At 45.1% G+C, this 25222-nt stretch overlaps 1 protein-coding gene across 12 annotated transcripts in view; it reads right to left on the bottom strand.

Annotated features, from left to right (window-relative positions):
* Positions 1–25222, bottom strand: part of Mtcl1 (microtubule crosslinking factor 1) — a 114333-nt gene that overhangs the window by 40223 nt on the left and 48888 nt on the right. For 4 of the 12 annotated variants that reach the window (XM_076917428.1, XM_076917427.1, XM_076917420.1 and 1 more), the window contains exons 4-7: positions 8769–8828; positions 7396–7473; positions 2501–3838; positions 1233–1388 (exon numbers count right to left, since the gene is read on the bottom strand). In XM_076917428.1, the coding sequence (XP_076773543.1) occupies positions 1233–1388; positions 2501–3838; positions 7396–7473; positions 8769–8828 (1632 nt within the window). The remainder of the gene's footprint in view (positions 1–1232; positions 1389–2500; positions 3839–7395; positions 7474–8768; positions 8829–25222) is intronic. The other 8 variants (XM_034483670.2, XM_076917425.1, XM_034483671.2 and 5 more) reach the window with 5 other exon arrangements.

Here is a 25222-nt window from a genome sequence, read left to right as displayed (position 1 = left end):
ATTGGTGGTGATAGTATGCCAGATTTACTCATCTACCTTTCGTGGAGACTGGCCGTCCCTCTGTATTTGATTTAATTCAGTGTTCTCTCTGCAGCACTATGGCTGGTTCCTGAAGGCTGTGATGTCTGTGTGCGTGCAGCGCCTTGGTCGTGGCTTCAGCACCAACAGGACCCAGGAGGCATCTGGCCGGCAAAGGGTTCTGAGGCTTACAGACCTCTTGCCAGGACATGCTACAATAACCAGTCTCCAGACGTGGAGGATACAGTTCTTAAATAGTCCATCACAGGAAAAGACCACTAACTACCAGATGCTGCAGAACTATGGCACCCAAGACTGGGAAATGACCTAGACCATTCTATCCCTTGTTCTTAATCCTCCTTTGTGCTGTCCACAGCATGAGGTACCTAGAGAGCCAATCCCCACTCACAGCTTAGAGAATCACACGTGACCACTCGAGGTGAGCAGAGCAGAACTTTGACTCACTGCACAGATGGAAAACAGACCAGAGTCTTGCTCAGGAGACCAAGCTGGTAATACACATCCAGGCTAGAGCCTCAGGGCTCAAGGTATCCCTGATAGGAATAGATTAGTGGTACACAATTCATCGAAGGTTGGAGAGAGCGTCTTCCTGGGTTGTCTGTCCTGAATCACCCAAAAGCCGTTTGAAAAGCATGCATTTGTGCCTACCCAAGCAACGACCTACCCTGTCTGATGAAGACCTTCCCTGCGTGCTGTAAAGGCTAACAGAGATGTTTTCTTGTGAAAGTTTCAGAGTCCTAAGACACTAAAACTCATGAAATTCGTGGGGAAATGAATACCACTAGCCTGTGGCTCTCTGTTACATTTCAGTTATAAAACCTAGGATCACCTAACTTGCAATTTAAAGTGGATATACTTAACTCTGTCCAAAGTCTGTACTAGGGAAACATTAAAGAAAACATGACAGTGCTCATGCTGGGTGCTCTGCCTAGAGGGCCAGGGACCACTCTCTGCACTTCATGGGGGCTTCTCTCCACAAGTAGACAGTGATTCTATTTACTTCCGGTAAATTAGTGCCACTATACCCGTGTATATGTGGGTGTGTGCATGTGTGTGTGTGTGTGTGTATGTCTGTATGCTCAGCTCTTCCTGTCACAGGCCTGTGAGTCCAGAGCTAATTCCCTCAGGGTGTGAACCACCTTCTCAGGGAAGGGAGGTGAAAGACAGGCAGTGAGCCCAGCAGACTCACTTACCTCTAGGTTGAAACAGCTCTGGCCTCCCAGCCCGTGGCTCCCGGAATCCCCATCTGCGCGCCGGTGCAGCTCCCGAGTGGCTCGGAGGCGTAGGCCCTCTCGCTCTTCCCCTCGATCCTGACTGAGCTGCCATTCCAGCTGCTCTCTCAGTTTGGACTGTTAGGTGCATGAAGGGGATTTATTTTGTTTTGCTTTTAGTTTTTAAATGAGAAAAGGAAGACAAAGGGGTAGGTAAAAACTGGAGGAGATAGAGGGTAAAACACGAAGTGGGTAGACAACAGGGCAAACTACCAGAGAAGAGCGTGAATGAAAAAAAAAAAAAATCAGCTTAAACACTTAAGAGAGCGAACAAAATAGAATAGAATGGACATGAGCAAAAGGAGGAGCTAATGTGGAAAGCACAGATCTAGGGGGTGGTTATGCGTAACACTGGATATAAGGCACATGCAATGGGGACATAGGCACACTACCCATGAAGGACACGGGGAAGAGGCTCTGCCTTCCTTACTTGTGGGTTGAACAGCCAAAGCCACAGTCCGGGGCAGCAGCTGGACCATGCACCCAGGGCGAAGCTCCCCTTGGCCCTTACCCTGGGCGGCGAGGGAGGGCGGCAGGAGCGAGTGGCAGCGGAGGTTTTCCTTCAAAACCAGCCTCCTCAGAACTGGCTCCTCTCCCCCATCCCGGATTATCTTCCAGAGTGAGTGGTGGGCCTGGGATGCCTGAGACTTCTCAGAACTGCACTTGTCCCTCTGGTGGTAAACCAGAGGGAGTCGGGCGCTTGTTACTGAGTCTAAGTGTCCTGACTGTGATGGGAGTCGGTATTTTGTCTGAAACTCCTCCTCATAGTTTCTTCGTCAGGGTGGCTGGTTGGTTGAGACACCAAGAGAGGAGCAACAGAAGGCTGCATCGGTCCCTAGCGCCTCCACAGGGCGTGGCCTCGTCTAGCGCGCCTCCATTGGGCGTGGCCTCGTCGTGAAAGGCCCTCTAAACCACGAATAGTGGTGCAATTAAGGTAGAGGAGAACGGGGAAGGAACAAGAACATAAAAAACGAACTTACAAAACAAATTAAAAAAAAAAAAAAAAAAAAAAAAAAAAAAGAAACCAACGGAGAGAAAGGATTTAGTTGACGCCGAGGCTTTAGTACAATGCAGGTCTGAACTCAAAACCAAGCAGCCGTAAGCAGTGCGAGCCCTAGAGCAGCAATGCCAGCGAAGAGGAGAAGGAAGAACGAGACGGAGCAGGGAGGCAAAGTTGGGAGCCCCCTTACCTGCAAGTCTGGGCCCAGCTCCTTCCCCAGGGTCCCGATGGGGGAGTCCCGGGATACAGAAGTCACAGTGGAGAGGAAGCTGGATGACTCTGTGAGGTGGGATAAGGGCGAGAGACCATCCACAATCCGGGACATCTGCTCCAGGAAGGCCTGCAGTTCTTTCCTGAAAGCCTTCATCCTCACGTTGATGGTCTCCAACAAATGGGGCTCACTCGGGCTGTTGCCCTCACCTTCACCTTGGACTCCAGGTGAGGCTGATCCATTGCCCCGCAGGTCTGAGTCATGGATGAAGCCATCTGTGTCAGAGATGAGGCGCTCCACAGTTCGCTCAAGCCGCTGGGCCTCCAGCTTTATGGTCACCAGGCACTCGGTGTCCTCCCGGACCCTTAGGAGTTCTGACGGGCATGGCTCACTCACCTCTGAAGGCTTTCCACTTCCAAAGCCTGAGGTCTTTTCAAACATGTCCTCCGAGTCACTCTCCCCACCAACAGGGCCTTCTCGCTTTGGCTGGGAAAGGCGGCCCTCCTCCCCATCGCTCTCTTTCTTGCCTGTGTCGCTCTCTGCGTCACTGTCTCGGGGGCTCGGAGCACGTAGCCCCAGATGCGCAGCAAGGTCACACCGCTGGGCATTGGACAGCAGCAGTCGGTTCTCACATTGCAGCTTTAGTACCTTCCCGCTCAGCTCATCGATCTGCAGCCTGGCTGACTTCAGCTCCTCCTGCAGGGGAACACTGGCCCCGGGGCCCTTAGATACACCATCCCCAAGCCACCCTGACTCCTGGTGAGGCTCAAACTTGAACTTGCTCAGCTCATGAGTCAACTGCCGATTATGGTCTTCAATCTCAGATATGGATCTCCTCAGCAGCTCAGCCTCTTCTTCCACAAACTGTAGGTGCCGGCGGAGCTCTGTGGAGGACTCCATTGAGTCTCCGAAGGGTGAGGTAGGGATGCCTGGCACATGGTCCCTGCCTGTTCCCTCTCGCTCGTGCTGAACCCGTATGTCCTCCATCTCTGCTTTGAGGCCACGGTTTTCCACCTCCAGTTCCACGATCTTCCGGCCCAAGATGCTGGCTTCCTCCTCCACCAACTTCAGCCTCAGCTTCAGCTCTGCCTCCCTGGTGCTGGGGGGACCGCCAGCCTCCCCTGTTGGGAGGGGACTGTCCACATCACCATAGAGGGACTTATACTTCTGCAATTCCTGTTCCAACTCGTCCTTCTCCCGCCCTAACTTGGCCATCTTTTTGCGCATCAGGGAAGCTTCCTCCTTGGCAAACTGAAGCTGACACTTCAAATCCGCACTGTCATCCTGCCAGGCAAGAATAGCCCGAGGGAGGGTTATCTGAAAATATCAAATGTGTGCTTTTTATGGTCCCCTCACACCTCACCCTTAACACACACACATATGCACGCACACACACATGCACATATGCACAAACACACATAACATACATATACACACGTGTGCACACACATATACATACATGCACACACACACACACACACACACGCACATGCACACGAACATGTGCACGACACCCCATTTGTCCTGTTGGTGCTGTTGGCTCATAGAAAGAGAGAAGCCATGGCAGAGCAGCAGTGAGCCTCAAAGTCTTTGCAGATGGAACCCTGAAATGACCCATAGTTTGTTGCTTTGTCGAGAAGCTTAACAGTCAGTTTGGGGGAAGACCATGCAACATAGAAACCAACACACAAGTTATAAATGAAGAAGAATGAAGAAAGAGAAAGTTAAATGAAGTCGAAGATTCATCGGTAACATGGTGGCCTGTGGTGACTTTGCAGATCCAGCCTGATTCATCGTCAGCACTCTGAGGAAGTCACCAAAATTCTTCATCAAGGTCTAGTGGTAAAGCTAACAGGATTCAGAAACTACATCTACCCTGTGGCCACTGTAAATGTCCCTCACATGTCTGATAATCCAGAAGGTTCCACCAGGACAGTGAGGTTGAACAACCCTTAAGTTGGAGCCTAGCTTTTCCACTGAGTAGCTGAGGTGCATGAGATGGGGTAATTCATCTTTCCTCTTGGCATGTCTCCTTCCTCGAGGCTCCCAAAAATGACATGAGATGCCATGGTGGGCATCACAGAGCTTTCCAAGGTGAGAACATAACACTGACATAGAGAACATCTAGGCTAATACAAGCGAAGACATCTGGGCTCCTCGCCATGCAAGAGCCACTTTGGGGTCTTTTGTTCTGGTCCTCTGTTTTGGTTGCAGTGACACAGCAGAAAATGAAGCAGAGACTAGAGAAAGAAGCTAAGTGTTTGAAAATCTGAGAAGTAACTCTCAACAGAATCCCAGGAAATCCAGAGTACTGCCCAGCAGACAAAGAAAATCAACTACCTTTTCAGCCTGGGTCTTGGGCCTTGAAGTAATCTATACTATCTTGGTTTTTGGAATTGTTGTATTCTTTTTGTTCAGGACATGTGAGGGTGAATTTCTCAAAGCAGTCCTGTTAGACTGATGAGAGCAGGACTGAGGTCTGTAAAGCCTCCCACCCTCCATCACACGGAGAGTGTGTTGACACCTGCTCTGACACTTGCTGAACTGCTACTGTCCAGGCTGTCAACCACATGGAACAAGTCAGCCTTGTGTGCTTGGCTGACTATTTGTGTTCCCGCTGTCCAGGAGGTTCTATAAAGTTCCTGAGCTCAGAGAACTGCAGCTACTCTCTGCCACATCCTGGCAGTGCAAAACCATCTGACTTCCTTGGTGCCTTGTCTGCTTCTGCCTGACCACAGACAGACTCATGGATGGAGAACTGAGTGACCCAAACAACTGAAGGAATCTACAACCAAACTGCAGAAAGCATGATGTACAGAGTGTCCCCTGGGGCCTCGTGTACCCTATGTGTGGTGCTCTCCCTTCCCTGTCCCAACACCCTTTGTGTACTATAGACAGCAATCTACATATCATAGTCTTTCAAGTTCTGAACATTTTCACACTAAGGATTTTAAGGATTTGGTTTTGGTTAGGCAGAAAAAAAAAAAAGTAAGGCTACTAGTCCTATTTCTTCTCTTGTTTTGGTTTTGGAGACAGGGTTTCTCTGTGTAGCCCTGACTGTCTTAGAACTCACTCTGTAGATCAAGCTGTCTTTGAACTCACAGAGATTGTCTCTGTCTCTTGAGTGCTGAGATTCAAGGCATGGCCACCATGCCTAGCTACTCTACTCTTAACTACGAGCAAAATGGGTTCATAGATTGTGTGGTTGTAATTTCTTTCTCAGGATTTCATGCAAAAGTTGTAAGGACACACAGTGTGCCTGATCCTGACACTAACGAATACATACACCTGCTCCCTCCCTAGTTCATTCATTCATTCATTCATTCATTGTCTATTGAACATCTGCTGAGTAGCAGCAATTGGCATATATTTTCAAACAGCCCTGATTTCTCTGAACATTCTAAAGTAATATAATAATAATCATGTCCCAGCTTCCTGTTAGACAAAGATGTCCACAGAATCCATGCACACTGACAACTCTCTGCTGTTTACATGGAGTTTGTAGGAAGCTACAATACTTATCAATGAAGACAGTGTAAATACTTTCTATAACTGCATTCACTTCAGAGTTAAATTCAGGAACTGGGAGAAAGGCTTCAGTCTATCTTTACCTGGGTGACCAGCGTGTCCACCAAAATTGCCTAAATCACTACCTCTGAGGCAGACGAATCTTTTAACAGATATTATTGACAGAAGTATCTTTCAACCACATACCCATCCTCAGCTGCCTTTAGCCTGGGACGCAAGAGGGCTAGACCAAGAGAAGTGCAGGGCCATCTCCTGTAACCCATGTGAGGCCTTGGTACCATCGAGGGCCGGAGAGGATCCTACCCAGCTCTGGAAGCAATTGTCATGAAACGGGAGCATGGATGGGGGACTCTCAGCAATATTTCCTGGGACCAAGGTGAAAAGTGATCAGGGAAGGAGTAGTCTGTGAAAGGTCTGAGACTCCAAAGCTCCAAGGGTTCTGTGGGATGCTCTGCTTGTATAAGCAGGTGATGACAAACACTGCAGTCATCCTGACTTCCGGAAAACCTGACCTTCATACTTCCTCCATCCACCACCTCCTATGAGCCATCTCCAGCATCATTCTCCCCTTAGACCAAGGACAGCAATAGCATCAATGTTACAATTAGCCCAAAGAGTGTTCAGTCTGCAGATCACCTGAAGATCCACCATTCTCCAGTCTTCTTTTCCTTGAAGAAAGAAACTATCCAAAAAGCAGGCACTCTGATGCGTGATACAGCATGCTGTCATTTCTACCAACACCCGTGCACACTACAGGGCCTGCCACCAGACTAGAGCAGCAAAGGGCACAGGGAGAAGGAGGAAGAGACTTGAGAACCTTCAAACCTGGTAAATGAAGAAAGTAAGTGAAGAAGTTGGTCTCGCTCCCTGATGTCACTGCAGCTGAAGCAGGTCCTACTACTCTGTGAGGTTCATGAGAGAAAGTGGTGCCTCTACCCAAGGGAAGCTGAGGTCAGCCTGTTCTGAGGAGGACTCTTTCCTAACGAGACAACTTCAGCGCACACGGCTGGCAGCTGTTATGAACTTGAAACCAAAGACTTCTAGAAAACTCTGCCAAGATTCTAGAATAGGGTTCTAGATTAAATCCTAAACTTGGGAGTATCAAACTCAGGTTTCAGGAGTCAAGGAAAGCACAAGGTGGAACTTATCCTTTCAAGGCAAACGACTCCAACTATGGGCAGAAAAACCAAGCATAGCAAGGATCAGACACACAGGGACCAGCACCATCACCAACAGCTGGAAAGGCTTGTCAAGCAACAAAAATATATCGCTGCTGGTATATATTCTTTGGCTTGCAAGTCTGCCACCTAGCCAGCACCCCAGCAGCCAACTGCCCGTGTGCCTACCTTGCGCCTTGGTGCCAGCTTCCTTTGGGTTTTGGTGGCCGACCTGCAGTTCCCAGGACGTTCCACTCCACCATTCTGCTGAATAGAAACTCCTTTCTCAGTCACCCTGCAGGCTCCATGGGGCAACCCCACACAGGATGGATTGCCTTCGCCCACACAAGAAGCTACAGTTCACGTGCCTGGGACGTTATACCCAACCTACTCGTCGGTCAGTAATTGCACTTTGAGGAAAAAGCTCTTTGCTGGGCCAGAGACAGGGAAAACTAGAAACATAGTCTAAACTCAGGATATTTGAAACCCCCAGCAGTGGGATGCCTTTAATTTCCCTGGGATCAATGGATCCTGCAATAAGAATTGTGGGGGTTCGTCTTCTGCTGAGTTTCGAACAACACTGGATTTCTGGAGGACACAAGAACCAGGGTATGGTAGTTTGAATAAGATATTCCCCATAGTCTCCAGCATTTGAATACTTGATCCCTACATGGTGACACTGCCTGGTGAAGTTTAGGAGATGTGGCCTTGCTGGAGGACATGCCTCACCGGGGGAGAAGGGCTTTGAAACTGAAAGGCCTCTGGTCACCCCAAGTTTGATCTCTCTACTTGTCTACTTCCTGCCTTCAGTTCAAGATGAGCTCTGAGCTTGCTGCTCCAGCAGCCTGCCTGCCTGCTGAGGTGTTTCCCTACCTTGATGTTGACATATTCTTATACTTCTCGATCCGTAAGCCCAAAAACTTCTTCCTTCTGTAGGTTGCCTTGGCCGTAAGTTTTCTTATCATAGCAATAGAAAAGTAACTAATGCACAGGGGCATCACGAAGAGGAAGTTTCCGCAAGGCCCTTGATGCCCTTTTAGTCCCCTGACCCTACCTCTTGCAATTTAGAGTCTGCTGAAACTATATGCTAATAACACCTTTGTTCTTTTTAAATACCTAATACTCAAAGCAATCTTAAAAAGAGAAAAGAAATCCAGAAAGGCAGCTAAGCACATTTAAAGCACACACACATTCACAAAACAATGGTATATAAATGACCCAACATCCAGTGGCTGTATTATTTCACTATGTGAATGACTATGATGGCCACAACAATTTCTGGCAACTGAGAGCCGCCAGAACCCTGAGTATACCTACTTCAGTTCCACACAAAGCCAGTTTGTTTTCCTTCCTAAAGCCCTAGCAGGTTACCAGAGCAAGAAGATACAAAAGGATGGAAATGTGGAAGTGGTAAGAAAATGTTCACTCTGTGAAGGTGTGAGTGAATGCCAATGTGCTGGTGGGTGAGGCTTCTTTTAGTGTCTTAAAGGCAAAGAGAAAATTCAGAAGCGGGGAGGGCTTCTTGTTAGGAGTAGAACTTTGGGATGAAATCCTCAGCTTACCTGGTTAACAAGTTTCTTCTCCTTGTATAGTTCCCGGCTGCCTCTTCTCTTCAGAGAACTCTGAAAAAGATCCAAGTGATACTTTGTTACTGAGAGGTCACACATGACACCTAGCACTTGTTCCTACTGGTTGTAGCTTCTTCTTGACTCTAGAGAGAAAACAAAGACGAGCTCAGTCAATGTTTAAATAAAGTTATATGTACTGAATACTAAAGTACTCTATATTCTAATTACTGTTTCTGGGGGTGCATTCCTCAGTCACTCTATTTAGTGCTTGGATGAAAAAAACAATAGTAAAGAGAAGACAAGAAGACAAACACAGGAAGTTTCAGAAACAAAGTAGTTCTGGAGTTGGTTTATTCCCCAATTATACTTTATTTAGTTACTATCAAAATTAATTCTTGAATTCTGAATGATCAGATTAAAAAGTGGCAGGCTCTTATTTACGGAGAAAACAATCTAGGTGGAGTATTACTAAAGACCCAACACCATTAAAAGCAACATCTTTAAGTTCTCATAACATTCCCAATTTATTCTTATAGAGTGGCTTTGGCCAAGTCCCTCACTAGGCTATGTGCCTGCCTAGATTCCGCACAGTTACCTCTCAGTCTCAGTCTCTTTCTGGATCCTGCCAATACCAAACTCCATGGATGCTTAAATACCTTAACAGAGTGCTGTAGTATTTGCTTATAACCTATGAACATCCTTGCATATACTTTGAATCATCTCTAGATTACTTATAACACCTAACATCCTGTAAATAATATAATCAATATTATACTATATTGTTTGGGTGGAGATAAGAAACAGTCTAATTTGATCTATACACATTCAATTTTTTTTTTCAAAATATTTTCAATGTGTAGTTGGTTGTGTGGATATGGAACCCCAGTGAATGCACGCTATCAGGGCCAGTTCATGACATTTCAGAAGACTTTTGCCTGCTTTATACAGAAAACTGTGTGCATGTATGAAACACAGACACAAGTATAACTGAGAACCAGGGGTACCTGGAACAGATGAACAGAAAGCAGAGATTGCTCTTGCTAAAATAAGGCATGAAAGGGGACAGAATAATCTGGAGGAAGAGCAGCATCCTGGAGGAACTGGAAAGGATTTAGAGCCTCATGGTCTGAGGAAATTCTATTTATAATTCTAAGGAAAACTGGACTGAGCAACTAGGGGCATCCGGGGTGGGAGTGGAAAGCCCAGTTAGCCAACATCTATATTCCCTTGGACCATTAGATTCTCTTGATACCTCCCCTCTTCCCTTCCTGGCTCAGCTCAAACTGTGACAGGTGACAATGCTGTGCCCTCCTGGGTCCTCCTGGCCTGTCTAGTGGTGAGCCTTTGTCCCTCTGCTGCTCTGTCCCTTTGTTCCAGCATCACTGTAATCTGGGAAGGAGACTCCTGTGACTGTCACTCAGGTCAGCTTAGGAAACCCTCTGAGTTCATTAACTCAACACAGCTCCCACTTGAAGTGCCTCCCTCTCTGAATGCCAGGTCTTGTGCTTACCGTAGAGATTTTAGCTTAAAAGTTTTAAGCTTCTCGGCATAGTGGTCCATGCTTTTAATCCCAGCACTTGAGAGGCTGAGGCAGGCAGATCTCTGTGAGTTCAAGGCCAGCCTGGTCTGTAAACCAAGTTCTAGGAGACAAGGAGCTGTTACACATAGAAACTCTGTCTCGAAGCACATCTTCCCCCACCCCCCCACCCCCTTGCAAATATCTAAGTCTAGCTATCTCTTAGCTTGTAGGAGGCTGGAGACCTAGGGGTTAAACAAGTAACTGAGCCTAGCAAAGGCATCAGGAAGGCTAGCCAAGGGCTGAGGCATGTTCTCCAAATGTCAGCTATAGAACTGGCTTTGTTTCCTTTTCAAGTTTTTAGAAAAGGCAGGGTTGAACTACAAAATAAATGGGCATCCAGCAGCAGGTACAAGGAAGCCTGTCTTAGGTCTGGGACTTGTTTCTCCATAGTTTGTAGGCTTTCCAAGGTTTTCATCTTGACCCTGCAGCTAAGGGTGGGTTTATTCAATGATAAGACTAAGACCACAGCTTCTGGCAATTTTTTCTTGGAGAATTACAAAAGGACAGCATGGAGGGCTCCCAGTCCCTCAGCTGAACACAGGCAACATAACTGCAGGCTGACAGCAGTGATGAAGTGCATCCCTGAGCCAGGTCCTGCCATCTCTTGTGTCATGTCTTGGTCTTCTAATAACAGCACAGATGCCACATTTGCTTCAAGAAAATGAAACATGGAGACTCGAAATGAAAGGCAGAGGCAGAGGCGAAGATTCTTAACTTGCAAAAATCATTGGGTGCTGGAGGTTGGATTAGCAGGGTGAGGTCTACTGGGAGCAGGGAGCCCATGGCTGGGCCCTTTTAGATCTGTGATCTAACAAACCATAGACCAGGCTAGGAGTATTGAGCCTGCTGGAAAAGATTAGATTTATAAAGGCATCTAGAGCAGAAGCCACTACAAGGCTTAACGTTCACCAGGAATCTACAGAGGTACAGGAGGGCATACATGAAACACTGGTGATCAACAAATGGTAATGATGGATGCTAGCCAGTGGGAAGACTTTATGCTATAGAGACACTACCTTTTTTTATGAAGACAATGTCATTTTGCCCAAATCCCTCTCCCTTTACTATGTAATATGTACAAAATTAATATGAAATGTGTCTGTGTGTACACTACACTATGTACACGTGTATGTGTGTGTGAACGTAGTCAGAATTTTTAAGGACTTAAAGTGACTAAAATTCATCTAGAATGGGGTCGGCACACTAGAGCCATGAGGCTGAAGCAAGCTGCCAGATTTACAAATGTGCCATAAGATCCTGCCTCCATTCCTGCCTGGATGCTCTGCAGGGCAGAGGCAGAGCTAAGCTCTCATAGCAAACTATGGTCACCTGCAAAGCTTAAAGCATCTACCTCCAGCCTTTGGCAGGAAAAACTGCTAAATCAGGAGCAGCAAATTGGTGAAAACAGGCAGGGGCACATTGAGAAGAAGAACAGTGACAGTATAGAAATGTAGCATAATGGGTGGGTGCTGCAACAAGCTTACAGTCAGTAAAATAAAACAGAAAGCTTAGAAACAGCATTTGAGGGAATAAGAGTTTAGTAATCTACACAGACAACATGGGGAAAGAATGGGCTAGAGGGTATAAGTTTCTAGAATGACATATAAAAGTTCCCAGGTAAAAAGAAGCATTAAAAAAAAAAAAAAAAAAAGTGGGGGCTGGAGTGCTGGCTCAGCAGCTAAGAGCACTGTCTGCTCTTCCCGAGAACCCGGGTCTGATTTCCAGCACCCATATGGGGGTTCACAAACCATCTGTAACTCCACTTCAGAAAAAATGATACAGTTTAAAACAAAGGGTTGTGTTTTGTTTGTTTTGCGGTTTCCTGCTTGGATACTTACAGATTCAGCATACATAAGCAGGGAACCTGGTGTTAGGATCTCCCTACCAAGAGAGGCATGTCCATGAAGGAAACGGAGGTAGGAGGCTGGGCTCTCACTTCAGGGAGATGTTCTGACACGATCATTCACCTCTGGGGATGGCCCCTGAGAACAGATGCTGAGGTGTACAGACAAAATGTCTGCACCTACAACATGTTTTCTAAGTAAATCAGAAGAGATGTGGAGATGCCTCGGGTCTCCTTGCTTTGCTTTTTCCTGTGCATATTAGGTGTGCACAGAAAGATGTCTTGAGATGCACATCCAAGGGGAATGATACGTAATCTAAGCAAGCTAAGGTACACGCCGTCCCAATCACTTTTCTGTTTTGTTAGAGTATCTAAAATCTACCAGTGTACAATATAGGCTGTTGGGGCTGGAGAGATGGCTCAACAGTTAAGAGCACTGGCTGCTCTTCCAAAGGTCATGAGTTCAATTCCCAGCAACCACATGGTGGCTCACAACCATCTGTAATTGGATCTCATTCCCTCTTCTGGTGTTTCAAGGACAGTGTGCTTATATACATTAAATAAATAAATATTTATTTATTTAAAAAATATATAGGCTGTTAACCAGTCATCAGATACACTGATACTTTTGAATAATACAGAAGGATGCAGAAAATTCTCACAGTGTGTCGAAAGGAAATGTGCATCATGGAACAGTGTCTCCATAGGATGAAATTATAAATATTGCTGCATTGCAGGTGTAATCCAGGCAAGCGGGTTGAAGGAATACAAAGGTCTCGATGGTGCTGAACATTCTGAGGTGACAGAATCACGAGCAGTTTTCGCTCTCTTTGATGACTTTTCAATGACAAAAGGCTGAGGGTGCTGCAAGAGGGTACACGTGCTCAGTGTGTGTAAGGCCCTGGGTTACAGACCAGTACCCAAATAAATAAGGAGAAATGGTTAAGAAGTTAAAATGTACATTTGAAAAATGACAGGAAAAGGAGGTTGGGAACGGTCTCTGACCTCCTATGCAAGTTTGTAGTGCCAAATTATTCACCAATTTCCTGGCCTCAATCCACAAGCTGATACTGTTTTTTATGAGCCTGGTCCATCAGGTATTACTTATACATGTGAAGTCCCAAGGAGCCTGGGGAAGGGTGGTCTGTGTGGCATGTTTTATGCCCAGCTTATTCCTGGGCATGACTCAGCAATCCGAGTGTCTTCTCAGAACAATGAAGAGAAAGAGCGAATGCAGAGTAAACTAAGTGGAAGGCAGGGCTGCACCTTTCAGTCTGGTCACCAACCAGCAAATCAATTTTACATTCCTACTGAAAAAACAAGGTTTATGAATCCAAACTGAATCCATCTCGGGTGTAGTGTGGATATTTTCCCAGCACGTTGGGAGGAGCTAAGGTGGGAGGAGTAAGGAGAGGAAAAAGAGGAGTAGGGAGAGAAAAAGGAGAAGGAAAAGGAGGAATGAGAGAGACAGAGATGTAGGAGGATGGAGAACCACATTTGGCCCGAGAGCAGTCCTGGGTAACAACTTATATCTAGGTTAGTTAATTGGGAAACACCTCCAATTGTGTGGGCATTGTTAATCTGAGCATTACCAAACTTATAAAGCCTTTGGTTAATCTTTAAACATTAGAGTCTCATTTTCTACTGGGTACCACGTGGATATCAGAATGGTCTGGGCTCAGCCCAACCTTGTGGAGACAGTGTGGAAGATTGGCAGAGCCATCTCCTATGCTGGCATCTCGTGGGTGGCGGGGCCGGTGTTTCTAGCTATGGCACGCACGTGGCCTCTGGCTGTGGAACATGGTGGCAGAGCTAAGCAGAGCTGCTGCCACTTAGATAGTTAACACTGATTAGAAAACACTGATTTAAAATATTATGTCAACACTCAGGCCTCTGTATTTTGTGCTTACTGCATACAAAATCAGGTAACTAGTCGGGCTTTCTTTATTAATTAATTATTTATTGCGGGGTCCCTGTCATGTTGCACATGCAGAGATCAGTTCTCTCCTCCCACCATGTGGGTCCCAGGAGCTGAACTTGAGGCTTGTCAGTGGATAGCTCTGCTCACTGAGCCATCCGGCCAGCTCAGTTATTTGGACTTTCATGTCAATCATCAAGACTTCCTATTTAAGATAATTTCTTTTAAGAAATTTCAAAAGAACTGACAAGGTTGGTTGCTGAAGTGTTTCAGAAGCAGGCTAAAGTTTAAAATGTGAATTTTTAGCAAAATAAAAATGAGGACATTATAAGCTGAGTGTGTGGGGGGAGCTGGACACAGAAGCAGGCTGACGGCTTCAGAAGCCCTGCAGACTATAATTATTTAAAAAGCTTTATTTATTTATCTTTTTTTTTTTAATTTTTGGGCGCACACAGAAACATCAGATTGAGACATGGGGCTGCTTTGGTTTCATTTCTGCTGCCGTGGCAAAATACCCTGATAAAAAGAAACTTAGAGAAGAAAGGGTTCACTTCAGTTCAAATTCCAGATTATAGCTCATAATATGGGGAAGTCAAGGCAGGAACCTCAAACATCCACAGTCAAGACAGAAAGGTGCTCACTTGCTTGTAGGCGCTCAGTTCAATGTCTCCCCTGCCTGGCAACTAAAACTGGGCTGGGTTATTTATTCTGAATCAATTGATTTAATCAGGACATTCGCTTATAGACCAAAAAACCCAGTGTGGCCAATCTCTCGCTGAGGATTTTCTCATGTAATTCTAGGTTACGTTGAGTTGATAGTTAAAGCTAAGAGAGGCAACACACAGAGGCACAGAAGTGGCTGCTCCTTTTAGGGATACAGTTAAAAAGACTGATTCTATTAGTTATTATTCCAGTGCTAGGAGATGTGAAAAGGTCCAGAACCAGCCAGGCTGCCCTTCACCCGATGTGCCCTGGCTCCAAGTTGCCGCCTTTTTTTCATCTCTTCATTTGTGTTGCTTATTTCCCGGTTGCCGTGACAAAATATCACGACCAAAAACAACTTAAGAATTTTATTTTGGCTTATAGTTCCAGAGGACCAGAGTCCACCATAGTGGGGAAAATAAGCAAGCTGGTTGGAACAGGAAGCTGGCTGGTTACCTTTCCAGTCACACAGAGGACGCAGAGAGAGCAGAGAGTCATGTCCTTCCTCTAGTAAGGTTGCATAACCTCCTCAAACAGCACACAGCTGAGGAGCCAAACTGGGACAGTTCTCATTCAAACCACCACATCACCTGACCCTCTGACAGTTCCTGGGAAGACTGTGACACCTCAGGGGCCCAAGACATACAACCCCCTCTTCTGTACAATGGAGACATCATAGTTGCAGTACAGAAGTCCCCTTTGCTAGACCCTGTCACAAGGATAAAGATGATCTCACCAAACACGTTTTGTTGGGCATTTACATTGGGCACCGTGCTCAACCCCTCCCTTACACATCTGCCACAGACTGAATGTTCATCCCAGCTCTTATGTTGAAGCCCCTAAGATCCAATGTGATGATATGAGGAGAGATGGTCTTTGGGAAATAATTACGTCTGGTGAAGTCCTGCAGGTGAAGCCACCATGATGGGATTGATGTCATCCTAAGAGAAAGACACCAGTGCTTCCTCTCTGTACTGCTGAATGAGTCCCTGAGGAGGGAGCTTCTGTGATCTGCTAAGGAGTCTTGGGCAGAGCTTGACCAAGCTAACACTCTGACCCTGGACTCCAAGGCTTCCAGAACTGACAGAAATAGTGAGCTGTTGTTTAAGTCCAGGCTTTTTGAACACTTTCTCTTCCTGCTATCTTTGTGCCTGACAAATCTTCATGTGACTTCAAACATATAGTTATACAGAATATGTCTATTCTATATAAAACAAATACTGGTAATAAATCATAAAAAATTATCTAAAAACAGTTCTGCTATACATAGACTTTTCCATCTATTAAAGATTAAAGTTTGCATACTAATGAGGTGCGTGTGCTTGTTTACTTTTACATAATAAATGACATCTTGGCTGGATATTTGGCAGAGCAGGATGTAAAATGTCTTTCAACATTTTTCATAATCAATATTTTGATTTTATGATCGTCAATGCTAAGAATACTACTTGGCAGGAATATGTAGGATTTTTTTTTAATAGTATATTTAGGGCCATTTCAAAAATAGTTGGAAATTTTATCCTAATTCTAAAGCAAATTCAACAACAAAAAAAATTCTTTTTATAAAACTTAAGTCAGCAACTTACACAGCAAGCTTTAAAAATCAAACATTGTAATATAATATTATCCAAAATTATATTAGGTTATATGCTGAGGAATGACAGTAAGAAAACACTAAATCAGCTGGGCGGTGGTGGCGCACGCCTTTCATCCCAGCACTTGGGAGGCAGAGGCAGGCGGATTTCTGAGTTTGAGGCCATCCTGGTCTACAGAGTGAGTTCCAGGACAGCCAGGACTACACAGAGAAACCCTGTCTCGGAAAAAAGAAAAAAAAAAAAAAAAACAAAAAAAAAACACTAAATCTTTTGCCTTCTGTAACTAAGGCATTATGCTTTTATAAGAGCCAATTTTTTTTTCTATTTTCAATAAAAAACAATGAAATTCCTAACACAATCCAAGTCAAGATGTCTAATGCAGCATCTGTCCTTTGATGTCAGGTGGCATGATGTCATGCACAGGGAAAGTCCTCACAGTAGATGTTCTGCACCAAGACTGCCCTGAAGCACATGAACAAAGCACAGGCCCTGCAAGATATGAGCCCAGTATAAGAAGCTATGGTGTATGCCACCCAGCCTGGGCATTTGCTACAGCTACATACTCTCCAACTAAAGCTGAATAAGAGAGAGAGGAAGAGACAGGGAGAGGAAAGGGAAAGAATGAGAATTAATCACTGATTATAACATTGAAAAGTCTTATGATGTCAACACCGTCAAACCAGAAACACCAGCCTTAGAACACTGTGCAAGTCTTTGTCATGGTCCTCAAACTGTTAGAGCAACCTTAAGGCTCACATAGTCTTGGTCTTCCAGATTTGGGCTAGTTTTGTTTTGTTTTGTTTTGTTTTGTTTCCCTGAGCTCCTGACTAGCAAGTTTTCTCATTCCCAAAGTGTCTTGTCTTCCTTTAGCCAAAAAGAGCCCAAAGAACTATTCTAGGAATGGCTGCAAGCCATGGATCTCAGGCGCCTTCTGCACGGCTAAGGAGGTGTACTTGTTGGCATTCTGGAGGTTTCTGAAAGATCCAAGAGCTGCTGACAGTGCACATCCTTATATGGAAAAGTCAGCCAGGAAATTGTCATCCTCAGTCAAAAATACCACAAAGTCAACGAGGAAAATTATACTAAGACAGACACACTGAGCTGAAGAAAATTTTAATAATGGAAGCTGATTCCCAGTGACCAAAACCTGAAGAGGTAAAAGGGAACAGACAAAGGCTTGTCAAGAGCCACAAAGCCCATGGCCACAAGGCCCATGAGTGGATAGAGGCCCCAGTAAGTATACCCAAGCTATTAAGTGCAACTTTCCCCAGTGAACTCAAGAGATCAGGATGACAGGACAGAACACATAACAACCTTGAGGAACAGGACCCACCACTGCTCTAGGCTACAAGCTGGTTGAGTAATTCACCTCAGACCCTACAGATAGATGTGTATCCTGAAACCTAGTTATTGGAAAATTACTCTGACGTGTACTACCAAATAATATAAAATAAGCTTAAGGTAGTGACAGTAAATTATAATACACATGAAGAAAAATGAGAAATCATGGTCACCATAAAACCATAGTGATGATTCACCCAAAACAAAGAATCCTCCCCCCTAAACTGTAATAATCCCAATTCTGGTTGAGCCCACTCACAAGGGCATCAAAGTCACCACCACCCAGCACTGTGCTACAGAATCTGCTTTTCAGAAGCCCCGACTGATTTCCTGTAGCAGAGGAAGGATAAGTGACCCTTGCTTGATGATAAGTTGAAAAAAAAACACACCAATTGCCTGAAGATAAAGCTGTATCTTTAAGCACATTCTATCCCTGAAAGGAGCTGGGTGTGATGGCCTTTGCTGGTACTCCCAGACTGCAGAGGCAGAGGAAGGACAATCAAGATAGATATAGGCCAGCATGGGCTACATAAGAAGACCTGGTCTCAAGAAAACCAAAATCCAAAACAATCTGTCTCTGTGCCCCCTGATTGATGAGAGGGAGATAACCCAGTCCAAAGCCATGCAAATTAATTCCTAGCCTTGTATAAATAAAAAGAAAAATTCACTGACAAACAAAGCAGAGCTGAAAACCTATATGAACAAATATAATTAAAACATCGTACCCTTCACAGAGAATCTTCATGGTCCAGTCTCTTCAGATGCATTGTGAGTAGAAACATTTACTGTTTTCATTAGCTTACAAACACAAATGTACATGGAGTTGTGAGCTACAAGTGGTAGTACTTTATAGTGATCTACCACAGTGCTTTACCTTGACTCAGGGTATCATTTTAAATGGTCTTTTGTTACTGTGATATAAATTCTTTGCAAAAGCAATTTAAGGAAACAGCGGGTTTATTTCGGTTCCAGCATGGTACAGAAGTCATGGCCTGTAGTAGCTGAAGGTAACTGTAGCTACAATGTATCCAGTAAAGAGAGCAGAAAAGCTCTGCTAGGCTAGCTTCTGCAGTCTAGGACCATGCCAGCGGGCATGAAGTGTACCACCATCCTTCTGGGCAGGTCTTCCTGATTCACTTATCCTAATCAAGATAATCGTTCACAGGTATGGCCAGAGACTACTCCAATCTGAATAGCTCCTACAGATCTGGCCATGGGACATATCAAAGGCGAATCTCTACTCTGAGACCTTGACAGTCAATATTAACCACAGAGGTGCCATTCTAGATAATGGAGTATTGTGATATTTGCTCATGGCCTATCTGTCAAAACTCTGTGAGTAAAAAATCCAAGACTTGTGCATTTCAGTAAAGGAAACCACCTCTAATGAACATTTGGGGGAAAGTCTACAATTTTCTTTCAAATGCACCCCCTCCAAAAAAAAGGGATGTTTGGGATGTTGATTAATTAATTGATTAATTAATTAACTTTTAAAAAGATGTAAGAGGGCAAATGAACAGATAAGATAAACCAAATGTGCCAAACGTTAATGTATGATGTGAGGGGGAATAAAGGTGTTCGCTACAAAGCTAAGTTTATCAAGTGTTTACAGATGTTCACAATAAAACAGAAGGAGAACACTAGGTGTGTGTCACTGAAAACAGCATAATGTTGCACAGACATTAAAACGATTATTAAAAACATTTAAAGGCATGGAAATTTTCTCATAAAATCTTACTCTTTTTAATGTAGAATCAAAACCACATATAATCTTAATAGGATTAAAAGTTCTGTCTTGATGGCAGTGGTGTCGCACACCTTTAATCCCAGCACTTGGGAGGCCGAGGCAGGCGGATTTCTGAGTTCAAGGCCAGCCTGGTCTACAGAGTGAGTTCCAGGACAGCCAGGGCTACACAGAAAAACCCTGTCTCGGAAAAAAAAAAAAAAAAAAAAAAAAAAAAAAAAAAAAAAAAGTTCTGTCTCAAAAAGGTTTGGATGCAAACACATCTTTAAAATGCCAACATAGGGGCACTGGACAGCTGGCTAAGCAATTAAGAGAACTTGCTGCTTTTCCAGAGGATTGAGGTTCAATTCCCTGCACCCACATGGCTGCACACAACAGTGCCAGGGTATCTGATGTCCTTTTCTGATCTGTGTAGTACAAGGCCCACACACAGTGCAGACGTATATTCAGCCAAACACTCATACACATAAAATAACAAAGTAACATGCATACAGCTATATGTTAATAAGTAATAAAATTATGATTACAGATTTTACAAATTCCATTAAAAAGTCAAAATTAAAAGATGTTCTTTGAGGCACAATGGGATTATATTCTGATATACTCATTGTAAATAGAAAATATTCTACCTTAAAAAAAAAAGCCTTAATACATTTTTTTTTCTACCAAACAACACAGCAACAGTACATGAAAGGTGCTGGTGACTTCCACTCATGCCTGCAGCTGACTGAGACAAGTCCAGCTCGATAGTACCCTCCATCAAATATTCCTGGCCCAAGAAAAGATCAAGACCCAGAAATCTGAGGACAGCTTCTACTCAATGCACACCATTTTTGTAACACTCCAAAGCTGATAAATTCTAAGTCAAAGCACCTTTGGTCAAGGATGATGTATATTATTCTTTCAAATTAGGAAAGACCTTTGTTTTAAATGGAGTCAAACATTCAACATCCTAATTAATAAGCCTCTGTATTCCCACCTACCAGATGGGTGAGACTGAGGAGCCCTGAGCCTCCTCACACCATGCAGAAACCAACTGGAAATTAAACAGAGGACTAACCTTAACAGGCAGGATTAGCTCACTCTGTGTGGGTGTGGTTCCTCATGTACCTCTCAGCACAGAGGGCGTGACACAGGGTCTAATGAACACTTAGGGCTAGTAAATGGAACTCCAAATCTCTGATTGCCTTCCCAGGCTCAAGGCTTCCTAATTGGAGGCTCTCCTATTAGGCAGAAAAGTATAATGCCCATCTGACTTACTGACCCGGATCTGCCTAAGATCCCTGTTATCTAGAGTCACAGCCTGGCTCCATTAATCATCCACCACACTGCTCAAACACTGGCCTTGCTGGCACGATGCAGAAAAGCCATTCCAGTTCTGAGGGCAAATCTCCAGCTATTCTTGTCTCCAGGGCAGTGGCTGCTTTGATTCTTTCCTCTTAGCATCTACTGAGACATGCCCCAGATGATGTGTGAGGGGTGGGAGTGGGGAGAGCTTAGCCCATGGTTTTATGATTCTTAGGGACCGGAAGCTTTTCTGTTCTCCCTTTGCTTCCGTATGTCCTGAGTATTACAAGTGATTTAATTAGGGAAAGGCAGTAACTGCACTATAGGGAAGGGGCAGGATGTGTAAAAAGCTGCTGGGGGCCACTGTGCAGCTCTGATGCCATAAAAGGGCTTCAAGAGCAGTAGTCGACCTTGGGGCTACAGATGAGCAGGGGGCAGAACAGATAAAAAGGCTGTGAAGGAGACTCCTGTTTGCCCTCAACCGTCTTGATCATACCTCCATGAGGAAAGTGACTAGGAAAGGGTTGTGCTGGGAATGGCACTCTGTGAAGGTACACAAACAACCCAAGTTCTAGGTGCTAAGGAGCAAGAAAGGCAGTTTGGTTATCTCCAGGGCTGAGTGCCTTTCTTTAAGTGAATGCGCTGAGTAGGTGGCCAGACATTCCAAACCATGAACACTTTTGCTACTACAGTATTACATTTATACGACAGAATATGTCACGATTTGAAAGCATGAACAGTTGCCAGACCAAATGTTTCTAATGCTGCCCCTCAACAGCTAAGCAAGAGAGCCATGATTTGAGGCACTGTTATCTGCTAGACCCCCACTTGGGGAGCCCAAGGAACAAGTCTCTGATGCCGTGACAATGAAGCAGAGCCTGGGAAGCATCCTTCCAGCAACCTGGCAGCACTGAGCAAGCTACAACAGCTGGTGCCTTGCTGAGGCTGCAGCAAGGTGAACTAACTCAAAAGGCAGAAACCACATAGACAGGGACAGAAGAGGCCTTATCAGGCACTGTTCTGTGTGCACTCCTGCTGAAATGCAGGGCTGCGGCACTCCTGAGCTATGTCTGTGTGTCTCCATGGGAGCAGATATGCTTGTTCCTTGAATAGCCTTATTTGAAGGCTTCTAAGTGACATCAAATATATAGGCAGTTCCTCCTCTGCTGTGGTGAGGCTGTGACCAAGGCAACTTATACAAGAGTTTACTAGGGCTTACAGTTTCAGAGTCTTAGAGTCCCTGATCATCATGACAGGAAGCATGGTGGCCAACAAGCAGGTATGGTGGTGAAGCTGTAGCTGAGAGCTCCTATCTTGAAACAACAACCCCAAGCCAGAGGGAACTAACTGGGAAAAAGCAAGGACTTTTGACCCTGAGTGACACACCTCCTCTGAGAAGGCCACACCTCCAAATCCTTCCCAAAGAGTTCCACAAAGCTTTGACAGGAACTTCTTTATTTAAAATTAGGAATAACATCAATGACTGGCTCTGAGTGTGGTGGTGAATGTCTTTAATCCGGGCACACTGGAGGTAGAGGCAGGGGTGTCACTGTGAGTTCCAGGCCAGCCAGGGCTGTCCCAAAAACAAAAAACAAAAATCAAGCAAGTAGAAGTCATAACTTCCCGAGAGAAAGGGTTCCTGTAGGGATGAGTAAGGTAGTGTGCTTCATAGGTGACAGCCATAATGAGCAAATTTGAGGTTAAAAGCAAGTATGCCTTTTCCTGGTTAAAATTTTAAGAGCTAATCAACTGGCAGTGGTGGCTGCACAAGCCTTGGGAGGCTTTGGGGGGTGGGGCACAGAGTTACTATGAATCACTAGCTTTCTTCTCTCTAGAAAACCAATGTTCAGAAAAGCAGTTTCCATTCTGCATAGGAATGTATACTTTGAGGACAAACTTCAACTCTGTGGCTATCTGTATGTTCTTTTTGTTCTTTTTGGAGGATTCCCGAGCCCAAGCAGTACCTCAGAGTCCACACGATGTTTCGTTGGGAAAACATCTATTACTGGGGGCTCATGCTCACAGGAGAGATTTTAACAGTCAAACTTTCCCACAATAGAAAGGCATGGCTTCCATCACTGAGGGAGGTAAGTAGGTCAAGCTTTGCATGATGTAGCTAAGTACACCCAAGAGCCAATGGGAGCAATGATTTCACACACAATCATTGTTAAACAACTAGCACACAAGTTGCAACATTGTTCTCTCCCTCACAGATCCGAAGTACCAGAGAGGAGAGTTTCCTCTTTAACATACTGACACTGTCTAACTAATAAGCTTGGTAGGGATTCAAGTCTGGGGTGGTCCCGTGGGTCAGACAGCCTCAGCAAGCCTGACTTGCATCTGACCCAGGATACCCCTCCCATGGCTTTGCCTCTCTTGGACATTTTGACCAGCTCCTTTCTTTTCAATCCCCTGATCATTTCCGGGTTTCTGCTTTTTCTTCCCCTAAATTGGCAATTAGACAGGAACAGCTCAGCCTCCTTAAGGAGGCTGCCTCTTCACTGGACAGGAACATCTGTTTTGTTCAAAATAAGGAAAACGTGAACGAGTAGAGGTGTGAGCTAGTACACCAGAGCAGAGAATGTCTTTGTGTATGTAGCTGGCAAGTCCCTTCAAGCTGCAGAACATGCAGATGTTCTCGGTACCCACAAAGCAATTACGAATGAAACCAACAAGGAAGAGAAAGAACGGAGAAAACAAAACGCAAGCAGACAGACACAAGTGTGATGCAGAAGGCTAAGGGGCGGCTGTCCATCCTCCATTTTCTCATGTTGCCTCTATAGAGCCTAGATTCAAGGCCTTCCCGTGACCAGTAGGTGACACTTCTTTCCACATGGCCACCATTGTTACTACTCAGCTCTCCATCACTTTTGAGGCCTCTGGAAACCAACTCTCCCAACTCAAGGACACAAGTCTTCTGTCGTCATGGACTCTGGAGGACAATTGTGATGGTTTGTAGATGTTTGGCCCAGGGAGTGGCACTGTTGGGAGGTGTGGCCTTGTTGAAGTAGGTGTGACCCTGTGAGCATGGGCTTTAAGACCCTCATCCTAGCTGCCAGGAAGTGAGTATTCTGCTAGCAACCTTCAGATGAAGATGTAGAACTCTCAGCTCCTCCTGCACTGTGTCTGCCTGGATGCTACCATGTTCCTGCCTTGATGATAATGGACTGAACCTCTGAACCTGTAAGCCAGCCCCAATTAAATGTTGTCCTTATAGGAGTTGCCTTGGTCATGGTGTCTGTTCGCAGCAGTAAAACCCTAACTAAGATACCAACTCTCAGATATCAAGGACATGTGTCTTCTGTTGCCATGGATTCCTCTCCCTCTCCACTCCTCTCATGCACCTCCCAGCCACAACGGACCATCCTTTCTTCCTTCAATTCTCTCACAACCAAAGGAAGACTTGATCATCTAGACTATTTCTAGAAAGCCTCAACCCTAGGGGCATCACCTTGGTGTGGCTCTCTTCTGTCGATCATGGGGTATTTAATAACATGGTAGTTGGGAAACCACAGTGACATGGCTACTTTTATTAACAGAGGGGAGGGGTGGTGAGACGGAGTACCCATATGTACGTGCAGGGGCCATATGTCCTACCTTATCATGCCCCAGTTTATTCCCTTGAGACAGAGTCTCCCACTGAAACTGCAGCTTGGCTGACAGCCAGCACAGCCCAGACATGTTCTTTGTTTCTGTTTCCTACAGTGTTGGGGCTGCAGGCCCATGTGGTCAGACTCAGTCTTTTACATGGATGCTGGGGATCTGAACTCAGATCCTAGGGTTTATGCCACAAGTTCTCTTAACCTTAGGGCCATCTCCCCAGTCCCCTCCCATTTACTTTAGTTTTATTATTGATTAAGTTTGCCCACTGGTGATTTTACATATGTATATTGTGCACTGTGATGACTCTCACTGCCACCCTCTCTTCTCACCTTCTAACCCTTCTCAAACCTTACTTTCCTCCCACAAATCTTCCCTATATCCATGTCTTTCTGTTTTGTTTTATTATCCACTGAGTTTAAATAGGGCTGTCTATATGACCATGGGTTTAGAGCTGTCCGCTGGAGTCTGATAGGCTCACTAGTGGGTTTGCAAGTGAACACACTGACTCTACTCTCCAAGAATCTATCTAGTTCATCAGGAGAGAGTAGGGCCACATAAACAGTGACTCCATCCATGACTGACTGTTGACAGAGCAGTTGTGTGAAGGCCTCAGTGCTGCTGAGTGACTGCAATGGTTCTGTCATCCCCAGAAGATGGTGTTCTGTAGCCTCTCTTCCTATCTTCCAGCTTTTGCATTCCTTCTGCTCCTTTTTATAAATATCTTATTTAGGGCTGAGCACTCACCGACCCCCCTATTCTCAGCCTTTAAGCAGTCATGAGTCTTCTGAACTCACCACATTCACTGCTCCCCGTCTGCTTATAACGTCGCTTATGTG

Source organism: Arvicanthis niloticus, chromosome 21 (assembly GCF_011762505.2).
Source record: "Arvicanthis niloticus isolate mArvNil1 chromosome 21, mArvNil1.pat.X, whole genome shotgun sequence".
NCBI lineage: Eukaryota > Metazoa > Chordata > Mammalia > Rodentia > Muridae > Arvicanthis > Arvicanthis niloticus.
This window is presented reverse-complemented; position numbering and strand designations above follow the sequence as displayed.